Source organism: Rhagoletis pomonella, unplaced genomic scaffold (assembly GCF_013731165.1).
Source record: "Rhagoletis pomonella isolate Grant_MI unplaced genomic scaffold, Rhpom_1.0 Rhpom_scaffold_00002, whole genome shotgun sequence".
NCBI classification, from domain to species: domain Eukaryota; kingdom Metazoa; phylum Arthropoda; class Insecta; order Diptera; family Tephritidae; genus Rhagoletis; species Rhagoletis pomonella.
Window position 1 is genome coordinate 62783717 of NW_023458556.1, and position 27071 is coordinate 62810787.

A 27071-nucleotide genomic window follows, 5' to 3' on the forward strand; every position below is an offset into this window, starting at 1 on the left:
TGCACAACCTTCTAAAACCTAGTGCGTCTTTTAATTTCACCAGCGATGAGGTTCAGGTGGCCATCGGATGTGCAAAACCCAAAAAAAGCATTGGCTCCGGCTCCCGCAGAGTTTGCATGTTGATGCTGAGGCATTTGGGTACGGTGAAATACTCTCATCACTCCTGATATGTGGAAACAAATGGAGTTTTATCGCCTATGGTCAACAATGGTTGGGGATTACCTTTAACAGACCGCTCTTCTTCTATGCGTGTACAACAGATCGCTCTTCTTCTATGCGTACACAACATAATCTGTCAGTAAAGTACAGAGCCACAACGAAGTTCGCAAATTGCCAACCGGAAACACCTAGGGCAAAAAATAAGAAACTGGCAACATACTAAGCAATTGGCCGGTTGGGTCTAGATTATGCAAAGTCAGCTTGGCCATCGGGGGCTAGTAGGACACAGTTGACGAAGGTTGTCAGAATACCGCGCTCCCGACATACATAGGGGGCATACTTTCTAATGTAGCCTGAACACCACCCACATAGCGCGGTACCAATCCTCTCAACAAGAAAATATCATTTTATGCTCAGCAAGTACTTACGAGTTAGTTGAACGGCGAGCTAGTCGATTTAGGTAAGGCTAAGTACTGCTGAAAGAAAAGGTTGGCGAAAATTCTGCGATAGAACCGGCCAATGGGGCATTCACTCGAAATGGGCACTTCAGAAAATTCTGAGCGGCATCAGAATGGTGCTAGTTAGGATTAGGAAGTAGTTTTATATGTTAAATGTACTTAATAGCTTAATCCTAATTGGTACTGGGTTTTGGTCTCCAAATGGTAAGAAGCGACTGAATCAAGGCATACAATACTGTGGTCTAGAAGGGCCGTAAATAGTTCAGTCGCGAACGAAGTCCTCTGGGAGGCGGCCAAACACAGGATGTAGTAAGGCCTTACACAGGTCAAAGCGAAGATGTAAGTGAAAATGAATGAAATCCAAATTTTTACAATATAAAATCTTATTTAGTTGGCTAAAAGTGACCCATCGCGCCGAAAAGCTTCTGCCCAACCAAAAACGGTCTTAGCGATGCAGAATACCTCTACCAGCTGAAGCGTGAGACCAAGGAGTATGGTTGCTCAAAAAGCTGGAGCAGGTTAGCACATAAACGGAAGCTAGCTGCGAGATTCTTACTAAGATAAATTAGGCGAAGGTTGAGTAGAATGAAGAAATTAGCCTAGCCCTAAAGCAACAATGGTAATGAGTTGAAGCTGAATTTATCAACACTGCAATTAAAATCCTACGTTATAATCCGGGATTTCAGCCACACTTTAAGGGAGCGGCAGGGTTCCAATGGCAGCGCCGCCAGTAAAACCATGAGAGCCTGTTGAGATTTTGGTAACTGTTTGGCTTTTTAACCTGAAACTATTTGCTGTAAATTTTAAGCAGGTGAAAATGATCTAGAGTATCAGACCGACGAAGTATGTGATCTTGTTGCTAAAAAAACTGGAAAATAAGAATGGTTGGATTAGACATACACTAAGGGGAAAAAATAGTAAAATCAATCAGAAACGTATTTGATCTTAGTGTAAACGTCAACGAATGTACTGTTGAGTGGTACATATTCAATTCAACTACGCGCATATTAAAATTCGTCTTTGCTTTTCCACAATAAGTTTTTCATTAAAAACGGCCTAAAGCTCAATAAAAATTGTTGAATATAATTGTTATAAGGCCAAACAAAACAAATCGTCTTGAAAAGGCATCCGTGAAGTGAATATCCAAGATAAAAACAAAAAAAGTATTTAATTTACATGTTGCCTGCAATGGAATTCGAACCTTGATCCTCTGAGAATCAACAAATTGTGGCAAGGATCTTTGAGAACTCATCTACAGCCAGACATATAAATGTGCTTTCAAATGTTGAATTTCAATCAACACCACATCACGCGATTAGTGCATTTGTACAGACCCAGTACGGAAAGAACCTAGCTTATATATAGATGTTCAACCAGTTTTTAACCCACCACAACTAGTTGAAGGTCTGACTTTCTTCCTTTTATCGAACTATTGACTTTAACATGGCGATGTCCTAGTCATCAGTCAATTATCCGACAATGCATTTGATTTAAACTACTTTAAAATGCATTTGGCTTAAATCACTTCAAAGTATGTTTCGTTTGAATAAGCTTTCGTCCTGCACTTCACAGATGCGTTTTTATATTTCCGAGACACAAAAAAAAAATTGCATTATCATTTTCACATGTTGTCTCTGTTGGGATTCGAACCCGGCCCTTCTGGAAGCTAACAAGTAACAGAAGACATCTCTGCACGCTCAGCCAGACATGTAAATGTGCTTTCAAATGCTGAATTTCAATCAACACCACAGCACGCGATTAGTGCATTTGTACAGACCCAATACGGAAAGAGCCTAGTTTAAATATCGATGTTCAACCAGTTTTTAACCCACCACAACTAGTTGAAAATCTGACTTTCTTCCTTGGATCGAACTATTGATTTGATTTCAACTACTTTAAAATGCACTTGGCTTAAAGCACTTCAAAGTCAATATGTTTCTTTTGCAGATGTCTTTTCAACCCATTTAAAATTACTTATCTATATCTATATATTAATACGCTAACATAAATTTTGTCTCCGTTCGTTTGGCAATTCTACCGAACCGATTTCAAAACCAAGAACACCGTTGGAGAGGCATTTTTCCGTAGAGTTTTTATGGTTTCACAATTGGTTGAAAATTACGGCCAAAACCGTCGTTTAAACATTTTCGAATTGTGTATAGATGTTGCTGCAACATATTCAATTTGACATGTTTCGCCTGTTGTTTCACTTCGCATTTGAAATTAAGCTTTGAAATAAAGATAAATATGAAGATGAAGAAATAAATGATAACGATGAAGTTAAAAAAAGAAGGTAAAAGTGAAGATAAAGACGAAAATGGAGACAATGACGAATACATAAGAATTAGGGTAACTGAAAGGGTAAAAACATTTCTTGAATTTATGAAGTGAAACTTCTCTAGGCAGTTGGTCTGTTGGGAGTAAATTGTCAAATTCAAGGGGAATAATGCACATGGAAATGGTTCTCAGCGGGTTTAGCGGTTTGAGAATAAAAACAAAAACAAAGATGCCTAGAGATACAGGCACAATCGAAGATCAAGGTAAATTTAAACACTTTAAGGTAAGGTGAAGAGGAATATGCAGAAATAAAGATAAATATGATCGATATAAAACTCGATATTGTTATCGATACTGTTATTGATTAAATAACCGCTATTGTAATCGATATAATAATCAATATAGTAATCGATATTATTATCGATACAATAATGGATATTGTTATCGGTATAATAATCGATTAAATAATTGATTTTGTTATCGATTTTGTCATTTATATTGTTAACGATATTTTACAATCGTTGTATTTTTCTATATGTTTATGGATATTTCAACAGGGTTATCGATATACTAATCGCAACATGGAATGTGATCACATTACATGACATCGCGTCACATTTTATCACACGATATGAAGAGACATCACATGTTATTACATCACATAATATGATATCACATCACACGATATCACGTGACATGACATTATATGATATGACATCACATTATATGGCATGACAACACATGACTTGACATCACATGATATGACATGACATGGCATTACATGACCAGGCATCACATGATATGACATCATATGGTATGACATCATATGACATGACATCAGAGGATATGACAACACATGCCATGACATCCTATCACATCACATAAAATCACGTCACATCTTATTACATCATCGCACCTCATCTCAGCTACGTGAATAGAAAAAGAAAAGGATATAAGCAAAGATGTGAAAGATAAAAACAAAGATGAAGACCAAGGTAAAGTTACCGATTTCAAAACCAAAAACACCGTTGGAAAGGTAATTTTCTGTAGATTAGGAGAGTTTTTATAGTTTCGAAATTGGTTGAAAATCGTCGTTTAAAAATTTCCATATTTGTGTATGGTTGTTTTTGCAACCTGTTCAATTTAAGCTGTTTCGCATTTTGTTTTACTTCGTATTTGAAATTAAACTTTGAAATAAAGATAAATATGAAGATGAAGAAACAAGTGATAACGATGAAGACAAAAAAAGAAGGCAAAAGTGAAGATAAATATGAAAATGGAGATAAAGGCGAAAATGGAGACAATGAGGAATACATAAGAATTTGGGTAACTGAATCGAAATTTTCCATAAAAGTTACCGAAATTTATCGAAATTGATCAATGTTTATTGAGTTGTCGAAATTTATAGACACAGAAACTTAGCTATCTAAATTTACGGATAGTTATCGAGCTATAAAAACATGTGGGATTATCGAAATTTGTCAAGTTAAAGAAATGTATCAAGTTATCGATATTTATTGAATTGTCATTATTTATAGACTTAACGAAATTTATCGAGTTGTAGTAATGCATGGAGTTCTTTCAACTTACAGAGTTATCGATAATTATTGATCTACTGAAATTGGTTGATTCATCGAATCGAAGTTTATGGAATTTTCAAAATATATCCATTAATCGAAATTTCAAGATTATATAAGCTTATCGATTTATCACAGCTTATCGAATTTTATCGTGCTAACAGAGTGTAATGAGTTATCAAAATTTTTCGATAGCTTTCGAAAAATGTGGAGCTGTCAAGAGTAAACATTTTTAAAGGTATCCAAAGAATTTACATTTTTGAGTTATCGAAATTTATCGAGCCCTCGAATTTCACAGTTATTGAAATTGGTCGAGCTAACGAATTTTGTTGAGTTATCGGATTTTAATGTTTTTTAAAATCATCGAACTATCGGTATGTATCAAAACATTAGTATTTATCGATAAAGTGGAATGTATCGGGTCAATTCTAAGTCCTGCTGAGGTCCAAAGACCTTCTAAGATAAAAAAATTTTAGTTTCGTTTTAGTTCCAAAGCAGAAGATGTTCCGGTAAGTTAATTTGTACCGTATAAGTTTTCCTACGTCTTAAGTTAGAAACCCTCTCCAAGGCTCCTAAAAACTAGAAAAACTGTCGAATTTCGACAGTAACTGGCACTCTAGTTTAGTATTAAATGCTGAAATATTTTTCAACTAATATTGAATTATTTGCAAAGATATGTTTCAAAAGTGTAAGAATTTGGTTTATCTCAATGAGGTTGTTAGTTGATTATACATACATACATCAGTTTGATGTTAGTTGCTACATAAGTAGAAATAAATTAATTTTTCTGAGGTAAATAATTGGTTGAGTTTTGCCGTACTGGGTATGTACACTTACATACATATACGGTCTCAGATGTGAACATTCAAATGTGTGCGAGCCAAATTTTGGTATGAAAATATTATTTTTAAATACGATCCTCTTTAAACGATAATCAAATATAAAGTATTAATTTTTAATATGCATTATTTCCCTCAGTGTAGCTTTGATACCATAGACGTCGATGGACTTAGTGTATATACAGTGTTTCAAACAAGTGACCACGAGTTGATTTTTTTTGTATATATTGGCAATGTTTTTCAAGTAAATTTTTTGTTGTTATTTTTCTATAAAAAATATTGTTTAAGCTTTAACCAAAACAAAGTTTACATATGGGCAAATCCTAGCGTTGCGGACATTACGTGCGGACGTTTCTTTTAACTTTTTTGCCGACAAAAATATTATAAGTTAAAAAGGTTTATTGCAGTACTTATGAGAACAAAATAATGGAAATTTGAATTTGAGTTAATGTCGGCGTAAAAAGGAAGCGATTTTGATATGACCATCAAAGCCAACCGATTTGCGCAAATTGTCATGCATGTAGAGCACAATCTACAAAAATACTTTGAAGAGAAAATAATGAAGTGTACAAAATTTGTTATAAATGCAAACTAAAGGTTGGATTAACTTTAAAAAAATTGTATATGCGCGGTCGGGACGTTACGTTACTGACGTTACTCTTTTTTCCGTTGAAAACATTAATTTATTTAAAGCGATATTGTTGTATTTTTGTTTTGTGCTTAAAACCAATGTTATTTAGAGCTTTGTTTCAAGAAAAAAGAGTGACAAATCAGATTTCTCAAAAAAATGTGAAAAGAAATATGAAATAAGAATATGTTGTACTATGCTTCTTTTGACACAAAAATGAGAGAATTCGAATTGCACGCGCTTGTTGCGCTTTTGGTTGACTACTTCTCGGATTTGCCCATTTGCAAAATTTACCGAAATTCAATAAATTTTCATCAAAATTTAATTTTTTAATCGAAATATTTAGCAAATTTTTGAGTGCGCAGTTTTATAATGAAGTGCATATTCCAAGCGGCTAAAAAAGAGCCTTGATTTTTAATATTTTTTTCGGTTTTTGCGTTTTTTTTATATAACAAGTGCAATTTAAAAAACTGGTGTTGATTTTTTGAAATTTTGATGGGAACGGTCTTTCGCATTTTATTTCCAAAGAAATTCATGCTCATATGAAAAAAGTGTTAACCATTTTTTTGGGCTAAGTAAGACATATTTCCCAAAAAGTAGTAGCATTATATTTATTTTCTATTGTTAAAGTGTGCCGCATATTCATTTAACAATTTCGATCAAGAAATTTAAGAAACAAATACTTTGGTTAAAATTAGAAAAATGTTTAAGAAAAAATAGTTTATGAAAAATTTTTTGGGGAAAAATTATTGTTACGAGAAACGTAATTAAAAAAAAACTTTTTAATTAATAAAATTTAAAAAATTGTTTTTTGAAATAAAAATTTCAAAAATAATAATTGCTTAGTCTTAAAATTTGGGGTGCTAAGTAGTTTACACACAATTATTGTAAGTAAAAATAATTTTTAAGGAAAAAAATGTCTACGAGAATTATAAAAAAATGTAGGCTGATGTATGAAAAAAAAATTATTTTTCTGTAAAAAAGTACTTTTATGGAAAAAAGAATGTTTTGGGAAAATAGGTTTTGGAAACAACTCTTTAAAAATTTCCAGAAAAACATTTCGGAAAACCCTTATAAAAAAGTCATAAGAAGTTTAAGGGTTAAAATTGTATGGAATATGAAACTACTGGATCGATCCAGAGGAAGCTAACAGCGACATGCAAATGGATGAAGAATGCGAGAAGTTTGACCCAAAGAACGACTGTGTCGAGGTCTTCGCTGGTGGTATAGTACAAAAAACCGCAAAGAATAGCATGCAAATATGTACATACATTTGTGCTGAAATAAAGGCGTTCTTCAGTTCATAAGTTCAAAAATGTATCCCCAATTTCCGAAGGTCCAACGCTTGAAGTGTGTGTTTTTTTAAGAAGTTCTTTCGACTTTAAATCGAATTCATTAAAACTTGTCTCAAAGTCAATCGAACATTTTCCACTTCATCCCACACAATTTTTAATACTCACTTAGCTAGACGCTCCGTATCGTTGTCAGCCAAATTCAACAAGTACGTCACGAATTCCACATCGTTCTTGAATTGCAGCCGCGTTCGCGTGTGTTCCCACTTTTCAGCATTCTTAGTGCCAATGTAAATGTTTTTGCTATAATTTTGATGTCGATATTTCTTGCGCTCACTATGACCCGAGCCCGTTGTGCCAGCCGCGCTGCCAGCTTCGCTAGGTGCACCGCCACACATGCTCTCACCGCCCATGCCGCTCGCAATGCCAACACCGCCGCCACCATCGCCACCACCGCCGCCACCACCGCCACCGCCACCAATACCAACACAAATACTGCTGTTGCCGCCACCACCACCACCGCCGCAGCCAGCGATGCTATTCGCATCCGCACCACCACCACCACCACCACCACTACCACTGCCGCCTCCGAGCGCAGTTGCTGATGAGCTGTTGTTGCTTAAACTAGCGCTACTGCTGCGTGCAAGTTCATTGCAATTGTTGCCACTACTCGTGCCTAAAGGGCCATCTAAGAGGGCACCAACTACCGCAGCGTCATCTGCTACAGCGCACTGGTTGTTTGACTCTGTTGTGGCCGCCGTAGTCATAGCGTTACATATACCGCCCGCAGCGCCGCCGCCATTGCTTGCCCCGTTCAGGCTCGCACTAGCAATAGCAGCCATTAGAAGCGCATCAGCAGTGTTGTTATTGTTGTTGTGGTGGTTGTTACCCGTACTGGCTATTAAGCGTTGGCTGTCACCGACATCCATGCCATCCAGGTCGCGCATACCATCACAAAGCATGCTATCACTGCTGGCGTTGCTGTTGTCATTGTTGTCGCCGTTATGTGCGCTGCTGCTGGCGTTACTATGCCTGCTGTTATTGCCGTTATCATCATTGCTGATGCTGTTGACGTTGTACGCATTGCCTGTAGCACCAGCGCCTGCGGCCGTCGTCGTTGCAGTGGATGCTGTTGCCGCTTCGGAAAATCTGCCGTTGTCGTTTGCTGCCTCCGGTAATGAATTGCTAAGCGCGCGCGTCTGTACCATGCTTGCATTAGCAGCGTCATGCTGGTTCTCCAACTCGTCATCCTCATCCTCATCTTCGTCGTCGTCGTCATCGTCGTCTTCTTCTTGTGCATTCACGCGTGTCTGAGCAGCACGCTGCCCTACAGCCGCATTCTGATCGTTTTCCTCTTCGTCGTCATCGTCCTCCGCGTCGTCCTGCTCCATTTTGCCGTTGATATTGGGCGCCTCATTGGTAGCATGACTGTGGCTACCATCGTTGTTTGACGTTTCGGCTGCGCGGCTGCTGGCGTGGTTGTTGTTGCTGATGTTGTTAACTAAACTATTACTATTGGTTAATCTATTGCTGATGTTGGTGTTACTGTTGCTATTGCAGTTGCTAATACTGTTGCAGGTGTTATTGTTATTTCCGCCGCCACCTACGCCGCCGGTGCCGCTAGCATTGCTGCTGCCGTTGTTGTTGTGAAGATGAGCGCGACTGAGATAGGAAGGCGGTCGCGTTTGTATATCGGAATTATCGGAGCTGTCATTAAAGTCGAACGCGCTGAAATCGGTGGCATTCGATTTGGATACGTCACTGGTGGCAGCATCGGCCGCGCTGCGTTGCGCGCTTCGCAGTGTCGCGGCATGTGACGACAACTGCGCCTTTGCCGGCTTTGTTGCTTTTGGCAACGCTTTTCGCTTTGTGCGCGTCACTTTGACTGTTTAATCGAACCGATTTTCATAAAAAAAAATTCGACGCGAGAACTGCACAAGCGTACGTACGCTTACCAAAGCACTTCAACGATTATTGCTGCCGCTCTTTTGAAGCGCTTAGTTTGCACAATTTCTGCGGCACTGTCTTTTGCGTTGCGATCTTATAATAAATTTACCTTACTTTATCACCAGCGCCAGGTAGGCGCGCTCTTTAAAAACAAACGCGCGCGTTGGCATCGGCATAGAAAAAAATCTTTAAAAAATCGACTACCAAACAAGTTTAGCTCGAGTGCGGCGTATCCTTCACACACAGGAAGTTAATTTGCTTCTTCTTCTGCTTTTACTTCCCTTGCCACTGCCACTATCACTACCACCGTGCTCACACTCACGCTTTCTTCTCTAGTTTCATAGTTTTTTTTCTTTGGACTTTTGTATTTTTTCGTACTATTTTAATGCCTCCTTGCGTTCTTCACTTTTACTTGTTCTTTATTCTTTTGGTATTTTTGTTTTCTACACGTTTACTTTTCATACGCTTTCTCTTCTTCTTCTCCGCCTCAGAACACAAATTTGCTCATTGCATACCAATACACGCCGCTCGCACACTAACACGCGCACACATACACATACAGCCACAGCACGTTCGCGTTCTCATATGCCATTGGGGTTTCCTCTCTCTTGCTGCTGCTTGCTCCTTCTTCCTTTATCATCTATCAGCTACAGCTGCTGCCGCTATACTACTCCATCAGTTTTGTGTTTCTGCTACTGTTGGTGAATCAGAAATTTTTTCGCATTATTCCATTTTGCCCGTTGTTTTGCGTTTTGTATATCTACACCCGCGATGCTTCGATCCGCGCAATACGACGCGCAAGGAGACGCGTGACGTGGGGCGCGCAGCAGGCGTACGAGCTACAATCGTCGCACTTTAGCCAGGCAGGGTGTTCAGAGTTGCCTCGTCGTGCCGTGCCGTGCTGTGATGTGATGTGCCTGCCCTTCGCGGTGGCTACTCTGACTTTTGCGGTGGCTCTAGTTTTGCCTCTAACTTTGGCTATGTCTATGATTGTGGCTGTGGCTGTGCATGTGTCTGCTGCGTTTACGAACACTCCCTAAAAGTTGGTGGTGTTGGTGCTGCCTTTGGTGCCTTCGTTGCTGCGTGAGGATCACTCAAACACCCACTCAACCCCCTACTTCCGTTTTCACGATTTTTTCTGCCTCTGATATGGAATTTTTATTGGTGCGATTTTATTAAAATACTTCCATTTCACTTGAATTCCTCTCGATTTATTACGATTTCACTAAGCAACGGTCGCGTCATTTTCCACGTCCAACAACGCCCATAAATTCGCGCAGCAGACAAAATGTTCTACACTACCAACATAGTAGTCGCGGCTGCCCCTGCACACCTCCTACCCCTCCACTGTGCATTTTATGGTCGAACTACGCTCAGCATTGGCCAGGCCAAGGCTCACTATTTCCGTACCTGATTGCTGATGGGAATTCGTTTTTTTTTTCCTTTTCGAGGTCCTTGCCGCCGTAATAAAATCAAATTTTATCTATCATCGCCCGTTGCGGCTGTGAAGTGGAAAAATTTTCGCTCCACTGCTTTAGTACTGTCTCATCGCCTGCTTGCCAGCCTGCCTGCTGCTAGCAGCCAGGTCCTTTGTTCGCGTACGCAAGCATTCGTCTTTCAATACACGACTATTTTATATTTTCATCATCAATAATCTCAAACACTTTTAAAATATTTCATTAAATTTCATTTGTATTTATTTTCAAATAAAATCACTATTTGGTATTTCACTATTTTTTCACATCATTTGAAGTCGTCGCTTTTCAACTGTATGACTGTGAAATTTTTTCTTTCGGTATTTCGTGTCATTCGCCGTTTTGCAGTCGTCGGAATGAAAAACTTTTTTATTTCTCTTGCCTGAAAGTTGCTGTCAGTGCGAAAGTTTATTTGCCTGCTTCTCTGTTCGCCGCCCGCTTGACGCGTGCTCTCGCGCTGCGTCCGCTGTCTAACGAGCATCGCGCCGCGTATCCGCCGTGCCGTCGTCCAGCACCGCTTCGCCCACGAACCATTGCAAATACCGCGCCGCTCATTTGCCGCCTGCTTCGCGCAAACAAACGAATCGTTGAATTATGCTTGTTGGTGGTGGTGGCGCTGGTGTTCACTGTTGTGGGGTGGTCACTGTTGTCGCGCTGTACCCATTGTCGTCGTTGGTTGCTAACGTCCGCCTGCTCGTTGAGTGCGCGATTCCTTGCCGTCCATCTGCCCCCGTTTATATCCTTTGCCGTCGCAATGCTTTGTGTACGCGCATTCGCTCATTTGCTCTAGCGCATAACTTTTCCATGTGTTGGTCATAAATCGAAGTTTGCTTTATGCCCGTTGCCTGCGTCTCACCACCCGCATTGCACCCACGAATACAGCTTAAAGCGCCATCCACCCGCGTACAACACGGCAGCCCACTGCTATGTTTCTATCCATTTCTGCATGGGTGTGTGTTGTTATTTCGCTGTGCGCTCATCGTGACTCCCATCGCAGGATGCTTTACGGTTTGTTGTGCTTTGCTGTTTGTTGTGTGTTCGTGTTCGCATTTAAGCCGCGTTGTTGTCACTGTGCTGGTGCTGCTTGTTGGGGTTACATACATATGAGTCTATGCGAGAGCGCCGTTTTCCGTATTTGTGGGTGGTTGATTGGTTATTCTCAGCCATGCTCTTCCTTTGCTCATTTCCTTGTGCATACTTTCTCGCCTTTGGGGTATTCGAGGGTGGCTTCCAATTGAGACCCCTGTCAGAGCTGCCAACTATCTTTGGCTATGAGGTGCCATATTGAGGATAAAAAAGTGCCAAAATGTGCCAAATAGAAAAATTAAAGTGTCATTTAGCAATAAAATAAGAAGCATATTTCTAAAGCAAAAGTGCAATGCCAAAATAAGATAAACCAGTTGAATAATTATAATCTTTAGAAATTAGAAAATTTTAGTTGAGAAAAAGAAGTACGCACAAAGGATTTCACAAAAATGTATTGAAATATTACTATTTTTGAAAAGTGCCATTTTGGCACTTATGCCAAATTGAAAAATTAATTGCCATTTGCTGTAAAATAGGACCAAAAATGGCACTGCTTCAGTCAAGTTGGCAGCCCTGGCCCCTGTTCGGTTTTCCTTTCTCTTCCATAGTAGAATATATATTCAAAACGGATAAGCATTGTGTGACAGTTGATGTCCTTTCGATTTGCTATTCTACTACAATTGATGATTATTAAGTACAGAGGCGTTAAAACATAAATTGAAATGCATGGAAATTCAAAAAAAGATTTTACTTTGAACATTAGTATGTTTCAGAAAGAAAAATAGCTGACTCTTCAAGCTAATTTGGAAAAATATCTAATAGTTATAGTTTAAGCTGAACCCTTTCCAATGAATAGCCTTGGATTATAGAAGAGTGTAAACTTCCAAAAGACTTAACCAAAGTTAAAAAAGCCATTTAAGGTTAGAGGCCTATTTTTTTTTTTCAGGCAGATTTACCTATTCGTGATCAGCACCCCTGTTTTTTTACTTTGAAATCAAAAAATATTTAGAGGCCGCTCACAGCGCTCAAGTTTTCCATGTATTTTATAAGGAAAAGAAACACAATTTCAATGGTAGAGAATTCTTGAAAATAAATAATTTTTGACCAGAGACTTTGAATAACACTGTACGGCAAAATCAACTTTTTTTCTGGGTATAAGACCAAACCAATTTTTTTTTTTTAAGATATTGAGCCATAGGTAAAAAAGTATTTTCTCTGTTTTTGAAGGGCCTTTGGTAAATATTATATTTAATTATTGCATATAAATAAATAAAAACCTAAAAATATAGACGTAGTCCTCTTTTTGCTCTTATCTAAATGATATATAACTTTTTTATGCAAACTTATATTACAGGTGCTATAAGGGGTCAAAGTTCAGGTCTTCGAAAAATTTAATTCTTTATATTCCAAACAATTTTAAACTAATTTTTAAAATTTTTATATCGGTGTAAAGGTGATTAAACTCCCTTTCTTTCGATTTGCATATTTGTATACTTCGTATAGAAAAATTTTAGGAAAAACCCATTTAAATTAAAAAATATATTATTTTTATAAAAAAAAAAACTATTTGAAACAAAAAAATTACTAACTAATAATTAAAATTTAAAAGTTGGGATCGTTGTTAAGCCTCTTAAATCCTCTTTTTTCTGATATGCATATTTGTATACTTCGTATATAAAAATTTTAGAAAAAAAAAACACATTTAAAAGAAGAATACCTTATTTTTCATAAAAGAATATTTTAAACAAAAAAGAGATTTTTAATTTTTTCATATAAAAAATATTTTAAACAAAAAAATTACGAATTAGTAATACAATTGAATACTTTATTTAATTAAAACAGAAAATTATCTTTAATTTTTATATATAACCTCTTATGTAAAAATTCAAAAACCATGGTGTTTTTATATTTTTATATGCCTTAGACTTCTGTTACATATACTTTTGCTTTATTTTTAACAGGGCTGTGGGTGAACAACGCTGTTTTATTTAAATACGGCATTCAATTGTGTTACTAATTAGCAATTTTTTGTAAATTTTTTTCCTTTTAAGTGTTTTTTCTATAATTTTTATATACCAAGTATACAAATATGCATATCACAAGAAAGGGGATTAAACCGATTTTACAACGATATGAATCTTTTAAAAATAACATAACCATATCTCGATTTCGGAGGCTAACTTCGAAAAACGGAGAACTTACCTTTTTTACTTATGACTCAGTCTCTTAAAAAAAGTTGGTTTGGTCCAATATCCAGCCGAGTGCTGCACAGTGTAATAATACCACATTGTTTATTTAACCATTTTTTAATATTAGCTAAATTTAAAAAATGCAATGCGGGGACTAGGAATTCTTGCCAAATAATCCCGGGACTTTCGGGATTTGTAGTTTGCACTGATGACAATAATAGAAATTCCTTTTCTTGACCAATACTGGCTATATTTTTTATTTTTTTTAATAATTAATATTTTTTTATAAATGTCTAACTCATTATACATATAACACCGTGCGATATTAAATGTTACACACAAAAATTAATATATTCGGAAACTTTGATCCAAATATAATAAAATTGCGTTTTTAGTTTTTCACTCTGACGTCAGAAATTTAAAAATGAATTTCAACAGTGAAATCTGCTTAGAGAAGAAGTTCTGTGGAATTTAATCAGATTCATTTTTTTGGTGCATAATTTTATCCTTGAAATTTCGCAATATTTGTTTTTGAAAAAATTATATGTTAAGAATTTATATAAACTCGATAAAATCCTCGAATTTCGTCCTCCTAATTTTGTCAGCTAAAAAAATTATCTGTTCGTCCTTGTGAATCGAACAAACTTTAGTTTTTTTAAATTATAGATAAATTTGCTCTTTCATTTCTCTCATGTGGAATTTGGAACCTTTAAGGGGTAACGATGGGTCACTCGTCGCTGGAAAAAGTATTTTAAAGTTTATAAAAATATTTTCTGCAGCAGAGAAACGTCTTATTTTCCTTTTTTATGTCACAGTAGGAGCAGCAATTTCACTTTATTAGGCATTTAGTGGAGTATGCAATTTCATTATCGCGAGTACGAAGAATGCGTGTTAGTCTAGCGCTCGCCGAGATAACACTAGGCCCAACCATCCAAGAGTTGCTCCTTACCTGGGGATAAGATTTTAATGGTGCCTTTTCAATGCCAGGTCAGCAGCTACGCAGTTTCCCGCGATCGCACTGTTCCGGCACCTAAAGAAGTAGCTACGCGATTGATAGAGAGGTCAGGCATTCCCTTACCGATTTCGAGCGCAGTGCGCTTTAGTAGTGAGTGTATCGCTTCCTTGATGTCTGCTATGTCCACCTGAAAGACACTGCAGAAGTTCGGTAGCCCGAATATTTTTGGTGGTTTCCGCCAAAATACACCTCCATCAACCTTGTCTCCAAGTTTTGATACATCCGTTAAGAAGATTACCACTCCCTTCTTCGAGTAACCTCGGCCTACGCAGTCCTCTCTTGAGGGAATATAGGTAGAGAAGGAGCTTTTGGGAGCCTTTTCGGAGGCACTATAATCTATGTGTTCAGGGCGAAGTCGAAGCCCTCCAGAAATCCAAAGTGTTACCACCCGGTTTCGCTTAGCCTAATGCAGTTCGTGCTGCGAAAATTCTGTCGGCAATATCCGCAGGCGTCGTTTTCAATATGACGTTAAGCGCCAGTGCGGGTGTGGTTCCTAATGCTCCACTAATTCCTGTTTTACACGTGTAGCCTTCTCTAGTGAGTTTCACCAGACAAGGACTCCCTGAAATAAGAAAGGTTTAAATCTAGTGGCATAGAGCTAATGAATTACTTTGGGCGAGAGACCTCACCTTTTACCGATAACTCCGCTACAGTAGTACAAGGCAACCGACGCCTTTCTTACCTTTTCCTCAATATTAGGCATCCACGACAGCTTCCTATCCAGAATCAAGCCTAATTACTTGACCCTGTCTGAGATCCGGGGACAAACAACTCTCGAGGGAAGGGCCACAACGGTTATCTTGTACTTCCGTTGATCGCCCACCTAGCTACCTGGTTCAGGTAACCTTGTGCCAGATAAAAAAGGCTGTACAGAAATCGTCCCTTAACCAAAAGTTCCACGTCATCTACATAGGCGATCACCCGACAGCCCAATTTTTCCAGTTCCTCTAGAAGGTCGTTTATAACCGCAATCCCGAGCAGGGGAGAGAGAATATCACTTTGCGGAGTGACCCTATTGACCCTGCGCTGAGTGCAGGCGCTGCCTCACTCCGCCGCGTTAGGTAAGTCACGAAGAAAGATAAGCGTTATTAGGTTAGTATCGACCCCTAGAATATGAATATAATTGACTATTGCCTCTGGAGTAACATTGCTGAAGGCCCCGTTGATATCGAAGAAGGCCCCTCCTGCATAACATTTATGCATGAAGACTTCCTCTGACCACTCAACCAATGTGCGCAGGGCGGCATTCACTGACCTTTCCTTGCAATAATCATGATGAGCTCTTGAAAGACAGTCACGAGTAATCGCGTTTCTTATGTCCCTGTATATCAGTCTCTCTAGCGTTTTTAGCAAAAACGAATACAAACTCATGAGCCTAAAATCCCTAGGAGAAACATAAGAGATTTTCCAGCCTTCAAGAGGAACGCAACGCTGACTACCCTCCAAGCCTTGGGGATATACCCGCTCCTCACGCAGTTCGTATAAATAGAATCCAACCAATTACACGACTTCTTCAGAGCCCTTTGCAGCTGCGCAGGTTTGATGCCATAGGTCCTCGCCGAGGACTCATCGGCGACTTTAATGGTTTGAACGAATTTATCGCCCAGGCCATGCGATGATCGTCCAGAAGGTCGGCTACGTACAGGACCTGAAGTACAAAATATCACAAAGAAGTACATTTGACTGTACTTCGAAGTACGAAGCACAAGAGCCAAAAAAGAATTACTGTACTCCCGAAAGAAGTACGCTTGGTCACGTTAAGTATGACCCTCTGACAGCAGGGATAAACTATCAAAACATGTGAAGAACTACATATGTATAGAAATAATATTGCAAGTGGTACCCATAAGAGTCCAAATTCAGCCGGGGCCTTGGATTCTGGTGAGACGAATCAACATACAAGTCTCCAGCATAGGCAAGACGAATTCTCCTATGCAGCTGCCGGCCATTGTTGCTACATATATTTACTAAAAGAACACGATTCATGGAGGTTACATTCACGGCAACCAGTGGCCCCTTTCCGATGTAGGGCCTCTCAAATCGACTGATGGGAGGTGCAAAATAATAATTCCAGCTGCTTCCCCACTTAATGCACACCACAATGCTTTCATGGAATGTGACATTGATACAAGAGGGAATATTACTGCTGCTACCGGGAGCGCAATCTTGGCAGAAGTTTGTGCGGATAAGGCCGATTCCACTTATGTGTTGTTGAAACGGAAGCAAGAGCAGAATAAGATAGTATCGTCATCGCATGCTTCTTGTGCTACAGCTGCTCTGGTTCCAATCGAGGTCTCCGACGAAGCGAGGGTGAGTGAAACTAAGGCCGTTCTGCCTTGCTTTCAATGATTTTATGTCAGGCGAAAACCTCGCCTGTGGCAGAGAGATCGAACGTTTACTGCTGTGGCGATAACATAAACCCGCAGCATTCTAAGGCTATTTGCCTTGCAAGGCGACAGACCATGCATTATTATTTAACTCCACATAACAGCTATACAACACATAAGGTCAGACCGATTGGTTTTGCTCTTTAAAGTTACCAAGCTTGTGCAACTCTATCTTCGGGACTTGTGAGTGGCCTTGTGTATTGCTTTGACAACCAAATGTTGCGGTCAGTGTAATCCAAGAGGGAATACGATTTTTGAGTATATCATATCTTAAGTGCTTAAAGTTCACAACAAGAGTACCCTAAAAGGAAAAAAAGGTGCTTGATCCAATCCTATCTAACTCGCAAGTGGGGTGGTAAATTTTAAACTGCAGGATCCGGATTGAGTATTCGCCTCGCATCACAACTATGTATTAGCTTCAGAACTTGTTTGTTACCTTCCCCATCTAAGCACGAAACGCATTGATTAGGCCATGGCGTTTAGGTAAGGCTCCTCCGCATCGACCACGCCTACCTACGTGCATACAAATGGTTTGTTGTCAGAAGTATGGCGAATGTGTTCGGCTTACATCTTAGTCCCATTATATCTTCGTGCTTTGAAGAGGATGAGACGGTGGAACACTTTTTCGGCCACTTCCCCACTTTTGCTACTGTAGGTATAAGTAGTAGTAGTATAAGTTTACCTAGAAACTCGACAGCTCGTAGTTTGCATCCTTCTTTCGCTCGCGTGAATATGGATAAGTTATCTTAAAAGCAGCTTGCAAGTGGCGAAGGCATACCATCTGCTAGAATACAGGTACCCTCTGTATCCCTACGACCACTAACACCCAAATAAGGTTTAGAAAGTTCTGTTTAGTCATCTCTTGCAGAGATTGGCAGTAGTGGAGCGCTATTTTTGATTTAACTGTGATGGAGCTCACAGCTTTGATTGCTGCCCCTAAAGATGAAACCTTCTAATAACGCTATGTTATTCGTAAAGCTTAAAAATCGCCCGTTTATTTAGTTCCGGTGGAGTCAGTAGCGGTGTCTTGTATCTTCTCGTAAGATAAAACAGTTCCACTTAATCTGAATTCACGCTTAACACGATGGTTTCTTCATCCGCGTAGGCGACAACCTTGAGGCTTCCCCATTTCGTCTTTGCCGCTTGTCACATACATATCTAGAAGCCGAGTTCTCACCGACGTTTGCTGTGATCCCCCTGTCTTATTAACTCCACCAGAGAATCGTCGCCCTCCAGTTCCCCCAAGGTCGGTGTTGGGGTCTCTGAATTTATATTGTCAAAAACTCCCCCTTTGCAAGCGTATGGTAGGAGGCCTAGGGCAGCGATGTGTTAAGGGAGGGCTATTCTGTAATTATGGGGGGCTATTCTGTAATGCAATGCGAAAGAGAAATGCAATGCTATAGGCAATCGCCACGCATATTAAGTACTTACGAGTATTTGCCTATCGCATCGCATTGCTCGTTCGTATCGCATTACAGAGTAGTCCCCCTGATCCAACAATCTGAAAGAGGATACAGTTCAATAAATGGTATTAGCCATATATTGCTTTCTCGTCCGGAAACTGTCGATAGCTCGCTTCGAGATATAATGTAATGTTTAGTAATCCTGTGAAAGAATGTGAAAGAGTAAGTGGGCATGTTTGTGACGCTTTCAATCTAAATCAATAAAATTTCGCACGCAGATAGGTTATATGCTGGATTAACCAACAAGTTATTTTTTGAGAGAGTTGCCACCTTTTTAAAAAGTTAAAATCAATTAATTAATAAATTCAATAAAATGTTACTACCATGTGGGTGTGAAACGAACCGATTTATTTCGAAAGTATTTCTTAAGGGGCATGCCACCTGTAAAAAATTTTAAATCGATTAATTATTAAGTTAAATAAAACATTTCAACAATATAGATAAGTGCCAAATGAAAGCGGTTCGAGAACGATTTATTTTGAAGCTATTTTTAAGAGGGTGGCCACCTGTTCAAAAAATTAAAATCTAGTCTAATCTAAATCGACTTAAGAAAGAATTGAGTTATATATGCTATCCTTTTCTGCAACTATTATTCCATATAAATGAAAGTATTTTGGTTTCCCCATAAGGTTAACATTTCAACCCAAATCTTTAAAGCGCTTTTTATCGAATTCAGGTTTTTCGACCTAGGCGATTATTGCTTATGACCACAGATATTTGAATATGGGTATCAAACCACAGAGGGTTTAAAAATCTATATCCATTTTAAAATTTTTTTTGATGTGGGTTGCCATACGCTTCAGAAAATCAATTTAATTGACAAGTTAGATGAAGCTCGACTAACAATTCGACTAATAATATAAATGTGTAAGTTTGTGAGATAGCTTATATTTAAAAATATCCTTTGACTTGGATTAATATTTAGCATATTTTTTGGAGAGGGTTGCCACCTGCTTAAAAAGTAAAATTCTATTTCATATTATAAGTTAAACAAAATTTCAAAATATGGATGACAAACGGCAAATATTAAAAAAAGCTTTATTACAACAAAATTTGAAGAGGATTAAAAGTTTAAATTCAATTTTATTAATAAACAGTACTTCATTATTACAATATGTTAACGAATGAGCTTTAAGAAATCTTTATTTTGAAAAGGGTACCACTTCTTTAAAAGTCAAAGTATTACATGTCAATCGAAACAGGTACCTAAAAGCTTTGTTTCTGGAATATTTTTAAGAAGAGTGTTGCCACCAGTTTGAAAGCTAATTAAATCAATAACTCAAATGAAGTGTTACAAAATTTTGTCAAGTCAAACACAATGATGCCGAGTCAATCAAAAGATGTTTAAGAAGGCTTTATTTTGTAAATGTTTCAAAGGGGTTTGCCACCTGTTTTAAAGTGTAATTAAATTTACTCAGTTACGTAAGTGAAATATTACAATATAGATGTCGAAGGAAACAATTGAAATGCGAGCAAAAGCTAGTATCTACAAGTATTGAAATTCGAGCACCCTCTATTTCATGTTCAACAGCTACCTTAAATGATAGAGGGCGCGCTTGCCATTCTTTCTATGCACAGTTTTTCATGCCTGAACTTATTCAGCACCAGAGTTCTTCAGAGCGAACTGAGACTGTTGACATTTGAAACCCTCGAGGGAAATCATTCAATTCGCTTTCGTTGCACAGACACACACACACACACACAAACAGAGGTAGAGGGTGGCAGTATAGTCACATGTAAAACTCGACAACTAGCAAGTGTTCATTCAGTGTTCGCAGATGATAGACAACGAACGAATGTTGTGCATAGTGTACAAGTGAAGCAGGGAAAAAAATTTAGCTTAAAAGAACAAAGAACTTGTGCCAACTCAAATAAACTCGTATGAATGAGTAATAAAGTTGATAGGGAGACAGTTAGGCAGCAAGTTTGTCAGTCAGCCAGTCGATCGAACGGTCGTTGGTCTGCCGTGCGTTTAGTTCAGCCCTTAAACTGCAATCAAAGTTTGCGTGCGTGTGTGTGTGTGTGCCCACGACAGAGGGAGGTAGCACATCAACCCTCAGCCGTGTCTGCAGCAAAAAGGGGTCCCATATGCATTTACGGGTCCAAGAAAAAAAAAATGCTGTTGTGCAAGTGTTGACATTGGATATTGAATATTGAACGAAAATATGTCAAAATATTCAAATGTCGTTTCAGTTCAGTTCGCGTTTGGCTGAAAGGCAGTCAATGGACGAGCAAGTTAATGCAGTGGATTTAATATTGAATTTTAAGAAGTGTAAAGTGAATATAAGAAAAAGTTGTTTTGCTAGAGAAAAATTGTGTTTATTTTCTTCTTGTGTGTGTAAAGCAAAATGCAGTGACTTTGTGAAATACTCTTTGCGTTTGCCAATCAAATGAAAATACATACTTAATTAACATTTGACTTCGTTGACATTGAAGTTCTTGAGCTGATGATATCGTGGCATGAAAAATGTGTTTGTGGTTTCGGGTCTAACAGCTTATTTTATTGTTGTAAATAGCAAGTAAGAAAAAAATCACCTGCTACATATATAATAGACACTTATTCGTCGCATTTGCAATTTGGAATTTTCGATTTCTTCTCTAATTTTGAGCATTGTAACATTTTGATCAGTTAGTCATGCTTCATAAGAGTATAAGGAAAAAATTTGCAGCGCAACATGTAATTTCTTTATTACGAAATGTCAAAGCTACAATTTTTATACATAGGCACTAGTCACTTGTGGTGGCGGCGAAAAATTGCTCACCAAATGAAAAGCTTTCTCATTTCTCTCTTGCGCAGTGCTGGCAGAATATTTCAGTTCCGTGAATAATAAAATAGCAGAACAAAGTGTGTTTTCATGTATGCATGCAAAATTTTTATCTCTAACAATTTAAGACTTTAATGGTAAGAAAAATAATATTCGCCACTATAGAGCTTCTGAGATTTTTTGGCAAATAAATTAATTCAGTAGGTTTTGACAAACCTCTTTTGAGGTCAGTTTTTCGCCATTAAGATAGTAGAGATCGAAAATAATGATAGTCGAACGTGGCAAAGTACGTTCTATACGGTGGATCATCATCATAACAGTCGAGTGAAGCTCTCAAGCCTCACCACGTCAGCGATTGTACGCTCTTGTAAAAATGTTTACCTAAGTGATTCAGTTCTGAAGATAATATTATCTTCTCCAATATCAGATTAAACAAATTACACGACCATAAGCTGCCCCATATGAAACCTCGTTTGATGTCAAATGGCTGGGAAAGGCACTTCCAAATTCTGATGTAGCTGATGGTATTGATCAACGTCATTTCACATAGCCATATTAGTTTCGCGGGGATACCAAATTCAGACATCGGGCGTAGATGGAATTTCTTTTATCGCGGGTCTTTTCCAAGATTTGGCGTATTGTGGTCCATGGTAGATTTTCCAGCTCTAAAGCCACACGCATGACAAGGTTGCCTTTCTTGTCGATTGGGCAGAGCACACTTAAACTTCAGTCGTCGGGAATGCGTTCATATGACCATATTCTGCGCCTTATCAGCTCCTCGTCGCCGTACTTGATTAGCTCAGCTAGCAAGCTGCCAGCTCCAGCAGCTTTGTTGTTTTTAAAGCGCGCTATTGCTATTCGTACCCCGTCATAGTCAGGTTGTTGAGCATAGACTCCGTCATCATCGACTGGGGGATGGAAAGGGTTCTCTCCATAATTTAAGTATGTTCTAGACATCGGTAACTAGGTCGTTATGGTTGTTATTACAGGCGTTCACCCTGAAATGGAAACTCTCCTTAAGTGACTAACTCTCTGGTAAAATTTTCGAGCATTTTTCCTTTCGGCCAGCATTTTGAGATCTCATGTTTGTATGTATTACGGTCTGGCTTTTTTATTACGAAAAAATACGTCTCGCTTTTCTCTTCAGCTTCCTATATTGATCTAACAGAGCTCGCGTTGCGATCGATCGTAGTGTCGATCTGTAGACGGCTGCTTCTTTCCATGCAGCTTCTTAACATTCCTCATCGTACCAGCTGTTATTTCGGGCTCGCTTAAATGCGACTACTTCGTTCGAAGAAGCTCTTCGGCGGAGGTACGTAAGGAGCGGGAAACGTAGTTCCACTGCTTGCATATGTCGGTTTGCTGAAGAGTGTGGTCTGAGAGCCGGTTGCAACAAGTAGTCCGAGTCGATGTTTGGTCCTCCGAGTGTATGCATGTCTAAAACACTGGAAGAAATTCGGACCCTTTTGTAACGAGATCCCCTAAAACGCAGACTTCTGTGTAACCAAGTTCGTTTGAAGACACAATGATCTTTTCTGTTTATTCATACAGTTTGGGACCAGCAATTTCTTTCCGAATCTCCCAAACACTCAGAGGAACCTTCCTAGACGTCAATTTGACATTTACATACCATTGTATAGGAATCTTTTCGGGGCTTCGACTGCAGTCTAGTTTCAATTTATTCTTGTCCGTGGTTCACTTCTAATCGTTCGTAACAATTCGTTTTAAAATTTGGTCAATTTCGTTTAGTTTCTACAGGGCCTCATTGTTTTTTTTTTTCTATTTATATTGGACCCAGCCTTATTTAAGTGTCACGTGATGATATGTGTCGGTCTACCTTGTTTTTATTACGACTTCTATTGACGTTTTGAACAATTGCCTGACCCTTGCAAGGTTCATCGTTAACATCAAAATTTCCGGAACGCAATTGAGTAAACTAGTTCCCACACTCTTGTTATCTTGAGCACCAATTATAATAAACAGAGGTACTGTAAAATTTTCGATTAGTCCCAGCATATTTTCCCTTGTCCGAAAGTAAAAAAAAAAACTAAATATGACGAAAGTACCTCCAGACATTTTTAAATAACGCGCGGTGTGCGAATTTAAAGCCACTCTTTAGGAAAAAGGAAAACATACCGCAACCCTACATATTTCCATCCATTTCAGAAACTTTCTTCTAGTCTTAATGTACATTTAGCTCAACCCTATTTGGCTACGGCACAGAGGTTTAACCTCGGAGGGCTAAAGACAAGCTCAGGTTATCATTTTTGCCGATCAAATTGAAGTTTCTGTTCCAAAATAATTTACAACCCCAATTAGCATGCTAAATGGGTTCGTATCTTAGCAAATGCGTCTACACCATATGACCACATAGATCCAGTAAACTAGGAACCTATTTAAAAATTTTGGCGATGACACAAGCAAGCTTTGGTCTTCCGTCGCATACTGTGCGGCGTTTGACCCATCAGAAGTGTATGGGCTACATATTTAACAAACAAAGACAAGGTCAAACTGCCCGCCAAAAGGCTGCTGCGTTAACTGCTTGTTTTCATCAGAGCTGACCTTCGGGAGACTATCAGAAAAGCAAAATAAGCCAAAGTCTCAAACGGCGTAAGCATGATATCAGTAATACACTGTAACAAACTGTATTTCAACGACACTTAATCAGTCTTTACTAGGTTTCAGGACGCAGTAGTATTCCGGGAAATAAGGAGAAAGACTAGAGCTGAAGCGGTTCAGATCGTAAAATCTCCCCTGCGGTATCGCACGATGAACGAAGAAGACGGATTCTGCTAAGGCTCTCAAAGCCAAGCATTAGGCTTCTCACAGGAATAGTACCGGGACACTGGCCGACAGGTTCGGAGCCGGGTATAACCATTCCTGTAGAAGTTGTAGAGATGAAACTCTTCACTTCCGAATGCTCTACACTCCGGAGAAAACGCCTAAATTTCTGGGGGACCCCTTCTTCGAGAGCCTAGATAGCGTAAGGAAAACTCCATTAGAGGGTCTATAGGATTCGTCAAAGGACTGGGATGGTTTTAAGACATGCAGAGATAGGCATGTGACTGTATGGAAAACCGTCGATCCTGGGTCTAGGTCTGTGACACCTTCCTATTCCTTCCTCTCCTCTGTGACTCTTGTGGATAATTTGTTTTTTATGTGGATAGAGTAGAGGAGTGGCATTATCCAGTTGCTGTAGATTATCCGGAAGAGTTTCCAGCATCTTTGCGTGTCGGTATCTGTGCTCTCTCTACGGCCCAATCACATTTAAAATGACAGCATTACAGCCAGCTAGAAATTTGCCATAGAATTCCAACGGTGGAACATTTGACTCGCCATCTGGTCTGAATTATGAGCGGGCAGGACTACCTGGATCTTTTCTCACTAACGGAAACGTTTTTTTTTTTTTGTTTTTTGTCAAACAGTGAATGTCAATTGAAAACTTAATTTTCTGGCAGCACCACTTCGCAGAGCTTTTATGCCTCACAACTTTCCACCCACCCACCCACGCGCACGCTCTCGCTACGCTCCTTCGGTCAAAAGCATAGCACTCTCGTGCTTATTCAGCAAACTTATCACGCACACTTTTTTCACTTGCACTCATCGCCGCATATCCTGACAGCAATGCATTTGCTGTTGAATTTTTAGTCCTTCAGTGAACTCGGAGCAGAAAAGTGTTGTAAGACGGTGGAAAAAGCACAAAATTTCCAACTGTTGTGTCATTCAAGAGTTTGAAAAAAAACAAAGAAAAAGCAAGTGAGGCAATACCAAAAACAATGCAAAGTTTAAAAAATTTTAATTTTTTCGACGACTTTTGTTCAACAAGAAGAAAATATTTAAATAAAAAGTAGATACTTTGAAGCGACTGTGGATTTTATGCAAACAAACAAACCAAAAAAAAAATAAAGTTGTATAACAAAGAGAAATGCACTGAAGCACCGAAGCACTAACTGCTGTGAAGTGTTATAAAAATACAATTTAGTCATATCCCTACGTACGTAGTAGTACATATTTGACGTTGTGTTGTGCTGATGCTTCGTGGTTTTTCTACATAGTATTAAAAATCCTTTCGGTTCGGTTGCGGGCGCGTATGCTACTGTGGTGGTGGTGGTGTTTTCGTTGGTGTTCGTGTGCATACGCGCGTGTGTGTTTGTGGTTGCGTGTGACGCGTTTTAATTTTTTGCTGCTTTTTATACTTTTCTTTAAGATTTTTTTTGCCTGTGGTGCCCCATTGTCGGTCGTTGTTGGTGTGCTTAAGCTCTTGCTTGTGTGTTATTTTTTTTAATTTTTTTTTTTTGGTATGTATGTAGTACTTTTTCGTGGCTGTCACTAATTTTTCGTTCATTACAATATTAACACCCGCATTCTGCTCAAAGCGGGGGTTCGATCCCTTTTAATCCTTCAACTGCCTGCACTTAAAGAGGTGGATTTTGCTGGAAAATATAATTTTTGACTGAGTTTTGGGGATTCATATTTCCTTGAATATAGTTTTTTACTTCATATAATTTTCAGGAACTAAAATTTTTTGTTGTATGTTTTGTTTGCTTAGTTTTTATTAACAGTATCTACCTATGGTTCAGATTCTGCTCCTGCACTGTTGGTTGCTATTTGCTGCTGGTTTTTGTTTTTGCTTTCTTGCTTTTTTATTTTTTATTTTTTTATTTTTATTTTTTATTTCTTTGTTTCATTTGCTTTTTCTGCTTTTGCAGATGACATCGTCGTTTTGGCATTTGTTGTTTTGTTGTTTTTATTCATCTTATGCTTCATATATTCATAGTACTATGATATTGCCACAACTAGGGATGTGGCCAACCTTTCTTTTATTTGCTTTCAACTTTGTCGCCACATTTCTGCAAGAATGTCGTCATCTAGTCGACGCCAAGTGAAAAAACAGAAAAAGCATTGCGAAAACAAACACACAAAACCACTAAATTATTTGCTTATGCATAAAGGTAGCTTATGAAACGAACATAAAAATCGATTAACTAATAAAAAACATAATTAATAAAAAAGCAATAAAACTTACTTTAAAAAAAGGCAAAAAACTAAACACCAAAGCTACCGGAATTGTGCAATCAATCAATCATAAACGCGCCTCCAAACGCTAGCTACAAAGCGGCCGCAGCACCGCCAATTAGCGCCACAAAGGCAAGCACCGCCGCAACCGCTATAAAAGCATCGTCAACTACATAAACATACAAACAAAGACTCGTCAGTAACCAGCAATCAGTGACTACATCCATGTATTTGTGTGTGTGTATAATGTGTTAGCGTGTGAGTAAAGGCCCGTCCCTCCTCACCAACCAAAAGTCACACACACCACACACACACACACACACACACAAACTCCACACGCGATACCTGCTCGCTCTATACCACAATCCAACAGCCCAATAGACCCAGCGCTGTCCTACGTCTGCTTTTAATCCGCACTTAGTGGCGCTTTGGTGCTTTCGTTCGTTCTCCGTATCCGTTTCCGCTTCCGTTAATGCACATTTCAAACACGCACTCGACCATCTACCAAAACATACACCCTACAAGACAGCTGAGTATCATATGAGTACTCATATTATC

At 38.8% G+C, this 27071-nt stretch overlaps 2 protein-coding genes across 6 annotated transcripts in view; both read right to left on the minus strand.

Annotated features, from left to right (window-relative positions):
• Nucleotides 1–27071, minus strand: part of LOC118733943 — a 331875-nt gene that overhangs the window by 238098 nt on the left and 66706 nt on the right. The window lies entirely within an intron of this gene.
• LOC118754149 (uncharacterized protein DDB_G0283357-like) lies at nt 7395–17850 on the minus strand. The gene is made up of 2 exons (XM_036489010.1): nt 17787–17850; nt 7395–9115 (listed from the first exon to the last, which is right to left on the minus strand). The coding sequence occupies exons 1-2, from the start codon at nt 17848–17850 to the stop codon at nt 7395–7397; spliced, it is 1785 nt and encodes a 594-aa protein (XP_036344903.1).